Source organism: Oncorhynchus mykiss, chromosome 8 (genome assembly GCF_057628025.1).
Source record: "Oncorhynchus mykiss isolate SJ-2025 chromosome 8, ASM5762802v1, whole genome shotgun sequence".
Lineage (NCBI taxonomy): Eukaryota > Metazoa > Chordata > Actinopteri > Salmoniformes > Salmonidae > Oncorhynchus > Oncorhynchus mykiss.
The window spans coordinates 91,951,798-91,964,681 of record NC_143029.1 but is presented as its reverse complement, the minus strand read 5'-3'; the positions used below and the strand labels follow the sequence as shown (position 1 = coordinate 91,964,681).

Below are 12,884 nucleotides of genomic sequence, written 5' to 3'. Positions count from 1 at the left end.
GTTTTTTTTAAGGGGCCAGTCATTCTTTAATGCTTGTTTGTACTTCCTCAATTGTTATCTCATGTGGGCCCAAAGGTGAACTTGACTTGACATGTTTTGTCGACAGGCCACTTCTTTTACACATGGTTTCCCAGCCTATAAATCTCAGGAGGATCAGCATCCTCTATCTCACATGATGATGATGATGATGAATTCTGACAGGACACAGTAGAGGTTTCAAACGAGAGGAGAGGGAAGTGATGATCTTTCTCGGGACAGAGTGACTGGATACAGGAGTACAGCAGTCTTTACAGGTAAGAGGGGACGTGGCCTTTAAAATGCTCGGAGAAACAAATCTAACATTTGACATTATGGCAGCTACGTTTCCCTGTCTATTTGACAGGTTCTCCACAACGACATAACGATGACGGTCTCCTACACCCTAGAAGTGGCCAATGCTAAGTTTGGAGGGTTTTCCAAGCTGCTCTTCAGGTGGAGGGGAAGCATCTACAAGCTGTTATATAAAGAGTTCCTGGTGTTCTGTCTGCTGTACAGCTTCTTCAGTGTTTTCTACAGGTATGATGAGCAGCTGCCTGTCTTTTATTGGGGGTAAATATAAAGAATGGAATGTAATAGAATCCCTTTACATTTTCCCAGAGGGAGCTACAGTTCGGCAAGTCAGATTGACTTGAGCAGCACTGTATTAAAGGTCCTAAACAGTCGTTCTGATTCCTGTGTATAAACTTTTGAGCGACTAAAACATCACCCACACTATTTTTTCCTGATATAAATTTAAAACAATTGAGAAAAATTACTTAATTAATACATTTTTCTCTCATGTCAAACTACCAGGAAGTCTGACAAGACAGACTGAGTGGACAGGGAGCTAGTAGACTGAGTGGACAGGGAGCTAGTAGACTGAGTGGGCAGGGAGCTAGTAGACTGAGTGGACAGGGAGCTAGTAGACTGAGTGGACAGGGAGCTAGTAGACTGAGTGGACAGGGAGCTAGTAGACTGAGTGGACAGGGAGCTAGTAGACTGAGTGGACGGGGAGCTAGTAGACTGAGTGGACAGGGAGCTAGTAGACTGAGTGGACAGGGAGCTAGTAGACTGAGTGGACAGGGAGCTAGTAGACTGAGTGGACAGGGAGCTAGTAGACTGAGTGGACAGGGAGCTAGTAGACTGAGTGGACAGGGAGCTAGTAGACTGAGTGGACAGGGAGCTAGTAGACTGAGTGGACAGGGAGCTAGTAGACTGAGTGGACAGGGAGCTAGTAGACTGAGTGGGTGGGGAGTTAGTAGACTGAGTGGACAGGGAGCTAGTAGACTGAGTGGACAGGGAGCTAGTAGACTGAGTGGACGGGGAGCTAGTAGACTGAGTGGGCGGGGAGCTAGTAGACTGAGTGGACAGGGAGCTAGTAGACTGAGTGGACAGGGAGCTAGTAGACTGAGTGGACGGGGAGCTAGTAGACTGAGTGGACGGGGAGCTAGTAGACTGAGTGGACAGGGAGCTAGTAGACTGAGTGGGTGGGGAGTTAGTAGACTGAGTGGACAGGGAGCTAGTAGACTGAGTGGACAGGGAGCTAGTAGACTGAGTGGACGGGGAGCTAGTAGACTGAGTGGGCGGGGAGCTAGTAGACTGAGTGGACAGGGAGCTAGTAGACTGAGTGGACAGGGAGCTAGTAGACTGAGTGGACGGGGAGCTAGTAGACTGAGTGGACGGGAAGCTAGTAGACTGAGTGGACAGGGAGCTAGTAGACTGAGTGGGTGGGGAGTTAGTAGACTGAGTGGGCGGGGAGCTAGTAGACTGAGTGGACGGGGATAGTATTAGCACACACCCAGCTAACTAGCTAGCTATTTCACATTGGTTACACCAGCCATTAGGCTGATAGGCTTGAAGTCATAAACAGCGCTGTGCTTGCGAAGAGCTGCTGGCAAAACGCACGAAAGTGCTGTTTGAATGAATGATTACGGGCCTGCTGCTGCTCAGTCAGACTGCTCTATCAAATCAGACTTAATTATAACATAATAACACACAGAAATACGAGCCTTTGGTCATTAATATGGTCAAATCCGGAAACTGTCATTTCGAAAAAACAAAACTTTTATTATTTCAGTGAAATACGGAACCGTTCGGTATTTTATCTAACGGGTGGCATCCCTAAGTCTAAATATTCTTGTTACATTGCACAACCTGTTTGACATGAGAAAGTGTTTGACATGAGGAAGTGTTTGACATGAGAAAGTGTTTGACATGAGGAAGTGTTTGACATGAGGAAGTGTTTGACATGAGGAAGTGTTTGACATGAGGAAGTGTTTGACATGAGGAAGTGTTTGACATGAGGAAGTGTTTGACATGAGGAAGTGTTTAACATGAGGAAGTGTTTGACATGAGAAAGTGTTTGACATGAGAAAGTGTTTGACATGAGAAAGTGTTTGACATGAGGAAGTGTTTGACATGAGGAAGTGTTTGACATGAGGAAGTGTTTGACATGAGGAAGTGTTTGACATGAGGAAGTGTTTGACATGAGGAAGTGTTTAACATGAGGAAGTGTTTAACATGAGGAAGTGTTTAACACGAGGAAGTGTTTAACACGAGAAAGTGTTTGACACGAGGAAGTGTTTGACACGAGGAAGTGTTTGACATGAGGAAGTGTTTAACATGAGGAAGTGTTTGACATGAGAAAGTGTTTGACATGAGGAAGTGTTTGACATGAGAAAGTGTTTGACATGAGGAAGTGTTTGACACGAGGAAGTGTTTGACACGAGGACGTGTTTGACACGAGGAAGTGTTTGACACGAGGAAGTGTTTGACACGAGGAAGTGTTTGACACGAGGAAGTGTTTAACACGAGGAAGTGTTTAACACGAGGAAGTGTTTAACACGAGGAAGTGTTTAACATGAGAAAGTGTTTGACATGAGGAAGTGTTTGACATGAGGAAGTGTTTAACATGAGGAAGTGTTTGACATGAGAAAGTGTTTGACATGAGGAAGTGTTTGACACGAGGAAGTGTTTGACACGAGGAAGTGTTTGACACGAGGAAGTGTTTAACACGAGGAAGTGTTTGACACGAGGAAGTGTTTGACACGAGGAAGTGTTTGACACGAGGAAGTGTTTGACATGAGAAAGTGTTTGACATGAGGATGTGTTTAACACGAGGAAGTGTTTGACATGAGGAAGTGTTTAACATGAGGAAGTGTTTGACATGAGGAAGTGTTTAACATGAGGAAGTGTTTAACATGAGGAAGTGTTTAACATGAGGAAGTGTTTGACACGAGGAAGTGTTTGACACGAGGAAGTGTTTGACACGAGGAAGTGTTTGACACGAGGAAATGTTTGACACGAGGAAGTGTTTGACACGAGGAAGTGTTTAACACGAGGAAGTGTTTAACACGAGGAAGTGTTTGACACGAGAAAGTGTTTGACACGAGGAAGTGTTTGACACGAGGAAGTGTTTGACACGAGGAAGTGTTTGACACGAGGAAGTGTTTGACACGAGGAAGTGTTTGACATGAGGAAGTGTTTGACATGAGGAAGTGTTTGACACGAGGAAGTGTTTGACACGAGGAAGTGTTTGACACGAGGAAGTGTTTGACACGAGGAAGTGTTTAACACGAGGAAGTGTTTGACACGAGGAAGTGTTTGACACGAGGAAGTGTTTGACATGAGGAAGTGTTTGACATGAGAAAGTGTTTGACATGAGGAAGTGTTTGACACGAGGAAGTGTTTGACACGAGGAAGTGTTTAACATGAGGAAGTGTTTGACATGAGGAAGTGTTTGACATGAGGAAGTGTTTAACACGAGGAAGTGTTTGACACGAGGAAGTGTTTAACATGAGGAAGTGTTTGACATGAGGAAGTGTTTGACATGAGGAAGTGTTTAACATGAGGAAGTGTTTAACATGAGAAAGTGTTTGACACGAGAAAGTGTTTGACATGAGGAAGTGTTTGACACGAGGAAGTGTTCGAGGAAGGGGACAACCAACTTTATGATGAAATGTGATCAACAGTCATGTTTCTTCTTTGATCTGGTTTCATCCAAATATCATCACATTTCATGAAAAACTGTTCAGGACCATTAAGGGTGGGAGTTACTAGCAGAAAAAGGAATGTTTGGTATCAATAATCAGGTGTCTTGGATTGGATATAATTATGTTTGAAATATGATTCCTTTGCAGGTTCTTCCTCACTGAGAAACAACAGTTGTTGTTTGAAAATGTAGCCCTTTACTGTGACCAGTTTACCAACTTTATACCAATGTCCTTTGTGCTGGGTAAGTCAACTTTATACCAATGTCCTTTGTGCTGGGTAAGTCAACTTTATACCAATGTCCTTTGTGCTGGGTAAGTCAACTTTATACCAATGTCCTTTGTGCTGGGTAAGTCAACTTTATACCAATGTCCTTTGTGCTGGGTAAGTCAAAACCTATGAGGTGGGATTTGTAATGCTTTATTGTACAGATGTAGGATCTTAATTTGATCACCCGGTTGCAGGAGAACTTTCCGGCAGGACATTTCAAATGTGTACTGTATTTGAGGTTTAAAAAGGCTTCTGAAGTTTGTAATTTCCACTTTGAAATTTCAGACTTGATTTTTCCTTACGAAAAATGTCCATTAATTATAATCCACAAAATAATTCACATTTCCTGTTGCTGCAGGATTATTTTCCTGCTGTAGCAAACTGGCTCAAATTAAGATCCTAAATGTGTACTTATCTGGGCCAAATGATCTCAAGGGAGAATACTATGAGAATGCTACATTACTGGTTGTCATAGCTACTGATGAGCACCTGAGCAGGTAGACACCAGATCAGCCCTTTCTGCCCCACATGAAGGCACGCACATTTACAAAGAAAAAAATCCTAAACATCCCTTGTTTGTCACGAGTGTTAAATGAATTGATATTTGAATTTACTCTGCCGATTGTCCGTGGTGTTGGTCCTTTGGTGGGTTGAAATACGAGACAAAATATCCACAGACAAGTATCATTAAACTGATTTCAAAACGTCCTCATGATGCTGGGTATCACAGCACCCTCTGATTCATCCGTCCTCATGATGCTGGGTATCACAGCACCCTCTGATTCATCCGTCCTCATGATTCTGGGTATCACAGCACCCTCTGATTCATCCGTCCTCATGATGCTGGGTATCACAGCACCCTCTGATTCATCAGCCCTCATGATGCTGGGTATCACAGCACCCTCTGATTCATCAGCCCTCATGATGCTGGGTATCACAGCACCCTCTGATTCATCCGTCCTCATGATGCTGGGTATCACAGCACCCTCTGATTCATCCGTCCTCGTGATGCTGGGTATCACAGCACCCTCTGATTCATCCGTCCTCTTGATGCTGGGTATCACAGCACCCTCTGATTCATCCGTCCTCGTGATGCTGGGTATCACAGCACCCTCTGATTCATCAGCCCTCGTGATGCTGGGTATCACAGTACCCTCTGATTCATCAGCCCTCATGATGCTGGGTATCACAGCACCCTCTGATTCATCAGCCCTCATGATGCTGGGTATCACAGCACCCTCTGATTCATCAGCCCTCATGATGCTGGGTATCACTGCACCATCTGATTCATCCGTCCTCATGATGCTGGGTATCACAGCACCCTCTGATTCATCCTTCCTCATGATGCTGGGTATCACAGCACCCTCTGATTCATCCGTCCTCATGATGCTGGGTATCACAGCACCCTCTGATTCATTCGTCCTCATGATGCTGGGTATCACAGCACCCTCTGATTCATCCGTCCTCATGATGCTGGGTATCACAGCACCCTCTGATTCATCCGTCCTCATGATGCTGGGTATCACAGCACCCTCTGATTCATCCGTCCTCATGATGCTGGGTATCACAGCACCCTCTGATTCATCCGTCCTCATGATGCTGGGTATCACAGTACCCTCTGATTCATCCGTCCTCATGATGCTGGGTATCACAGCACCCTCTGATTCATCCGTCCTCATGATGCTGGGTATCACAGTACCCTCTGATTCATCCGTCCTCATGATGCTGGGTATCACAGTACCCTCTGATTCATCCGTCCTCATGATGCTGGGTATCACAGTACCCTCTGATTCATCCGTCCTCATGATGCTGGGTATCACAGCACCCTCTGATTCATCCGTCCTCATGATGCTGGGTATCACAGCACCCTCTGATTCATCCGTCCTCATGATGCTGGGTATCACAGCACCCTCTGATTCATCCGTCCTCATGATGCTGGGTATCACAGCACCCTCTGATTCATCCGTCCTCATGATGCTGGGTATCACAGCACCCTCTGATTCATCCGTCCTCATGATGCTGGGTATCACAGCACCCTCTGATTCATCCGTCCTCATGATGCTGGGTATCACAGCACCCTCTGATTCATCCGTCCTCATGATGCTGGGTATCACAGCACCCTCTGATTCATCCGTCCTCATGATGCTGGGTATCACAGCACCCTCTGATTCATCCGTCCTCATGATGCTGGGTATCACAGCACCCTCTGATTCATCCGTCCTCGTGATGCTGGGTATCACAGCACCCTCTGATTCATCCGTCCTCATGATGCTGGGTATCACTGCACCCTCTGATTCATCGTCCTCATGATGCTGGGTATCACAGCACCCTCTGATTCATCAGCCCTGATGATGCTGGGTATCACAGCACCCTCTGATTCATCCGTCCTCATCATGCTGGGTATCACAGCACCCTCTGATTCATCCGTCCTCAGTACCACAGTACTGTCGTGTCTTTGGCTATGCCAGATTAAGCGATATGACATGTTATTCTATAAAATCCTTTCCCTGTAATTAATTTGACCTGATTGAGCTAATCATGTAAATGTGATTAACTAGAAAGTCGGGGCATCACGAAAGAGTGTTTATAGAGCTGTTATCTTCCGAATAAACTCTTAAAGACCTAGTAATATTTTACATCAATAGCAGTCAACATTAATCGTTACCTTAATTCAGTCTCATCTGAAAGTTGTACATTTTTGATTATCTTCAAGAACCCTGGCTAACAAGTTGAATCAGCAATACAAAATTGGGTTTAATTATTTATTTACTAAATACCTAACAGAATTACATAAACACAGAATGCAAATGATGTCATACAGAAAACGTCCCTGGTGGACGGAGCCGACATGACGGCTGGCTACACAAAGGGAAGGGGGTTTGGTTTGAGGGAAAGAGCGGGAAGACTGAGGAACAAAGGGAGAAGCTGTGCTATCGTAAATACAGTATCCTATGCATTCTAAATTACCGCCCATTTGGAAAAGGGAAATGCAATAAATATTTACTCTGGGCTGCGCTTCGGTAGGTTGGTCGTAGATGCTGGCCGTGTTGGCCAACAGAGATCTTCCTGTCCTTGGAAGAATGTCTCTGGTGGTAAATTGGATAACGTCGTCCGTCCTTTCCTAGACCACGTTTACAGCGGCCACTGCTAACTCAACAGCTAGGAGGTATCACTTCTGTACTGAATAAGAGTTCAAAGTTCATACCTCATGCTGAGGTTGGCTTCGTTCTGTAGTTGACATGTTAGTCCTTTTAACGTGGGACCGTCATCCTCACGTCCTCGGAACCGGAGGTTACATTTTTGTCAAGGGCTTTATATTGTGGAGGGAGAGAAGGGTGTGTTTCATAGTTTATAACCCATGTCTCTTCACAGGGGCAGGCCACTGATTGAGCAGAGCCCTAACCTTATGAAAACCCAAATCTCTCATTTGGAAGCTAAAATTACATTTACATACATAAACCCACAGGCCAACGTCATGACAGTACCCTCTGATTCATCAGCCCTCTGGATGCTGAGTACCACATGATAAATGATAAACATCACTAATAAACAATCAGAACTTCTATTTGGACCAGACACTCCACGACCCAGACTGTTTTACCTACTTTTTAAAATTCATAAAGAACCAGATACCTGGACTATTCCCCATGAAGTTCCTCCTGGCAGGCCAATCGTATCAGACTGTAATAGCCAATCATACAACACAGCCCAATATATTGATCATTATATCAACCCTCTCTCCACTAGACACCCCAGCTACCTCAGACACACAGATCAAACCCATAGTTGTTCCCTCCCAAACATATACACTGCTGAAAAAAATAAAGGGAACACTAAAATAACACATCCTAGATCTGAATGAATGAAATATTCTTATTAAATACTTTTTTCTTTACATAGTTGAATGTGCTGACAACAAAATCACACAAAAATTATCAATGGAAATCAAATGTATCATCCCATGGAGGTCTGGATTTGGAGTCACACTCAAAATTAAAGTGGAAAACCACACTACAAGCTGTATATTCACTATAGACATTGATAGCTTACATAAATACAGCAACAGGAGTACAGACGGTCAGAAATATTTTCCACACATACCCAGATAGCAATAGACCAGACAATGAAATACTACAACTATTAGAAATCAGCCTCACACAATGACTTTATATTCAATGATAAGCACTACTTACAGGTGGAGGGAACAGCTATGGGCAAGAAATGTGCCCCGGCATATGCAAACATTTACATGGCTGAATGGGAGAGAGAGGCATTGGCCAAGTGCCCACATCAACCTACAATCTATTACAGATTTATAGACGACACTATAGGAGCCTGGCCTCAATGATATCCAACTATTCACTGAATTCATTAGCATTCTCAGCAGTCACCACCCATCCATTAAGGTTAAATACATAATAGATCCATGTGAAGTACACTTCTTGGATACTACAGTTTCCTTTAATCACATAAATCAGTCTCAAAAAAACAATATTCACTAAAGTTTATTTCAAACCAACAGATACACATGCTCTACTCCACAAACACAGTTATCACCCCAAACATACATTTAGAGGCATCGTTAAATCACAAATTATACAGTTTCATAGGATTTCCTCCTGCAAACAGGACCTGGGAAAAGCAATTCAAACATTATTTCAGGCACTCAGACAGAGAGGTTACTCCAAACCATATCTCAGAACTATAAAAAACAGCTCCTTGGGGGCCCTCTCTCCCATTCAACCTACACACTCACATAACACAAGTCTGTCCATCACTCTTTCTGACCCAACCTCCATTATAGAGGTTCTGGAGGCACTGCCATATCCCCCTCTGACCTGAACTCTGACCCTAACCTTAACTCTGACCCTAACCTTATCCCTGACCCTAACCCTGACCCTAACCTTAACCCTTACCTTGACCCTAACCTTAACCCTGACCCTAACCTTAACCCTGACCCTAACCTTAACCCTAACCTTAACCCTGACCCTAACCTTAACCCTGACCCTAACCTTAACCCTTACTGGGTTTGTACCCTGCTCCTGACCCTTAACCCTAACCCGGGTTCGTATCCTGTCCCACCCCCATCCCCATATCCACTCCTAACCCTAACCTCACATATTTTTTCAAACACCATTTTTTTCAAAAGTTCGCTAAACACTTTGTAACAGTCTGATTGGTCGGCTGTTTGAACCATTAGAGGGTGCTCTGATTGGTCGGCTGTTTGAACCATTAGAGGGTGCTCTGCTATTCTTGGGCAGCTGAATGACCTTTGACTCCCTCCATGTCTGAGGGAACACCGTCTTCTAGGCTTAAATTGAAGATGTGGCAAACAGAAGTCACAATGTATTCCTCTACGGACCTCAGTACCGTCCAGTTTGTCGGGAACCAGGTGGTTTGTCCTTATTTATAGACATCAACGAATGTTTTCACCTCTTCCACACTCACTTTGCGGAACTCAGAACTACACTCTGCTTGTCTTTCATTATTTGATCCATAATGCATGAATTTTGAAAGCTCAGTATTTGTTGTTTTCATTGTCATGTCTAAGTTTGCTAATCTTGCCAACAAAAAAATAAGTTATGAAAGTGGTTGTTAATATCACAGGGTTTTGTTATGAACAAGTCATTTGCTGCAATGAAGGATGTTATGAGGACATGTTTTTGCCTGTTGAGGGAGCTGGCAATACAAGCATTTCCCTGCACCTGTAGTAAGACCTGCTAAACTATGCAGGTGACCAATAATCTTTGATTTGATGTGCATGTGCATATTTTCCTGTAAGGTTTCTATGTAACCCTGGCGTTCAACCGTTGGTGGGGTCAGTACACCAGCTTCCCCCTGCCTGATAACCTGATGATGGTGGTGTCAGGGAACGTCCACGGGCTCGACGAGAGGGGCCGGCTGCTCCGACGCACCCTCATGAGATATGCTAACCTCTCCTCTGTCCTCATCCTGCGATCCATCAGCACTAGAGTACGCAGGAGGTTCCCAACCCTGGAGCAGGTGGTGGATGCAGGTGAGGTGCCCTTTCACATCCCATGGATAATGCATAGGCTACACATCTCTATGACTGCGTTTACACAGGCAGCCCAATTCTCATCCTTTTACCCAAATGATTGGCCAAAAGAGATCAGATTTAGGGCTGCCTTCGTTCCTCTTATCTCCTGGTGCAGGATTTATGACACCACTGGAGCATCGCCAGCTGGATGGTCTGTACTCTGACTTCAACAAGTACTGGATGCCTCTGACGTGGTTCACTAACCTGGCATCACGGGCCAGACAGGAGGGCCGGATCAGAGACGACGTCGCTCTACGACTTCTCATGGATGTGAGTGCTTTTCTCACAATACTGAACCTTTGAATTGACCTATAAACTGTCCGAAGGAGACAAAACGTCAGAGACCCCCCTCGTTGCTGACATGGACCCGTCTCCATCCACAGGATTTCATTTGACTGACTTTGTACATCCAGACAATAGTATAAATCAGGACCTAACGGCCAGGAGTTCTTTCTGGTCAGTTCACATGGTCAGGTGACTCTCCTGGCCCTAACTGTGAAGCCCTTTTTGTCCTCCTGTCCCTAGGAGCTGAATAACTACAGAGGAAAGTGCAGCCTGCTGTTTCACTATGACTGGATCAGTATTCCTCTGGTCTACACTCAGGTAACCCTACCCTCTGACCTCTAACCCCTAAACCTCTGGTCTACATTCAGGTAACCCTACCCTCTGACCCCTAACCTCTAACCCCTAAACCTCTGGTCTACACTCAGGTAATCCTACCCTCTGACCCCTAACCTCTGGTCTACACTCAAGTAACCCTACCCTCTGACCCCTAACCTCTAACCCCTAAACCTCTGTTCTACACTCAGGTAACCCTACCCTCTGACCCCTATCCCCTAAACCTCTGGTCTACACTCAGGTAACCCTACCCTCTGACCCCTAACCTCTAACCCTAACCCCTAAACCTCTGGTCTACACTCAGGTAAATGTTACAGGCTGGGTTCAAACCCCAAGACTGTTAGCCCACTGAGCTAAACTTAGGTTAGCTTAGGGAGCTAACACAAGTCGTCAGGTCTCAGCCAAGGTTATTTATCAGCCAAGGTTATTTATCAGCCAAGGTTATTTATCAGTCAAGGTTATTTATCAGCCAAGGTTATTTTTCAGCCAATGTTATTTATCAATTTATCCAAGATCGCATAGCAGTTCAGACGTCTTTTGTCCTCGTCTTGTCGTGTCCTGTATATATATATATTTACAACTTTTTTCACATACATTTTATTTTTATTTTCCATCAACTCATCTTCTAAACACTCTCCTGCAACCAGCCTCACCAATTTATATTTATAAAAAAGTATTATTTACCTCAGATCTGCAATCCTTCAGGAAGCTAGCCAGAAACTCCAGGAGGCTGGCCAGAAACTAGCCAGAAGCTAGCCAGGAGCTAGCCCAGAAGCTAATCAGAAGCTAACCACGGTTTGTGGTCATCGGCTGTCCTTTAGTTCGAAAATCTATCGAAAATCTATCGCCAGTTTTGTACGGCGCAGCGCGGCTCGGAACGGAACATACCTGACCAATTTTTCTCTCCATGTCCCTGGATTTCAACTGCTCTCTGGACATTCATACCCGGATCTCACAGCTAGCTAGCTGCTATCCGTGTGACAGTCGGCTTTCGTCGATTCCGGAGCAAACATCGATTGTTCCGGTGCTAGCCAGCTCCGTCAATCACGCCTGAGTTCCATCATTCACTCCTGGGCTGCAGTCACCTATCCGGACCCGTTTCACTGCCTACGCGGAGCCCCACCGGGCCTTCACAACCGGACTGCCGACGTTATCTACCTGAAGGAGATCCGGCTGGCTCCTCTGTCGCGACGTTACCGGAACGCCCATCTGCGGCCCGCTAACCGTTAGCTGTCTTTCCGGCTGCTATCTGAATAGACAATCGGACAATTTATTTATTTGAATTATTATGTTTTCTTCTCGGGCCTCTATAACTATATCTATTGTTCTTATTTTTGTTGTTGTGTGATTTGGATTAATCCCCTCTACCACACGGAACCCCACTAATCTACTGACCGAACGCAAGAGGTGGCTAACAACAGACTCCATCCTATGCTAGCTTGCTACCGGTTGGCTTGGCTAGCTGTCTAAATCGCCGTGACCCTAAACCAACCTCTCCACTCACTGGACCCTTTTGATCACTCGACTAAGCATGCCTCTCCTTAATGTCAATATGTCTTGTCCATTGCTGTTCTGGTTAGTGTTTATTGGCTTATTTCACTGTAGAGCCTCTAGTCCTGCTCACTATACCTTATCCAACCTATTAGTTCCACCACCCACACATGCAATGACATCTCCTGGTTTCAATGATGTTTCTAGAGACAATATCTCTCTCTTCATCACTCAATACCTAGGTTTACCTCCACTGTATTCACATCCTACCTTACCTTTGTCTGTACATTATACCTTGATGCTATTTTATCGCCCCCAGAAACCTCCTTTTACTCTCTGTTCCAGACGTTCTAGACGACCAATTCTTATTGCTTTTAGTCGCACCCTTATTCTACTACTCCTATGTTCCTCTGGCGATGTAGAGGTGAATCCAGGCCCT

General features: G+C 44.9%; 1 protein-coding gene across 1 annotated transcript in view; it reads left to right on the top strand.

Moving 5' to 3' along the window:
- Positions 1-291: 291 nt before the first annotated feature.
- The window catches only part of best4 (bestrophin 4), an 18,879-nt gene continuing 6,286 nt past the window's right edge, over positions 292-12,884 (top strand). Inside the window, exons 1-5 of the mRNA XM_036986755.2 lie at positions 292-555; positions 4,158-4,252; positions 10,061-10,294; positions 10,452-10,606; positions 10,862-10,939. Coding sequence (XP_036842650.1) covers positions 404-555; positions 4,158-4,252; positions 10,061-10,294; positions 10,452-10,606; positions 10,862-10,939 — 714 coding nt within the window. The 5' untranslated portion in view covers positions 292-403. The remainder of the gene's footprint in view (positions 556-4,157; positions 4,253-10,060; positions 10,295-10,451; positions 10,607-10,861; positions 10,940-12,884) is intronic.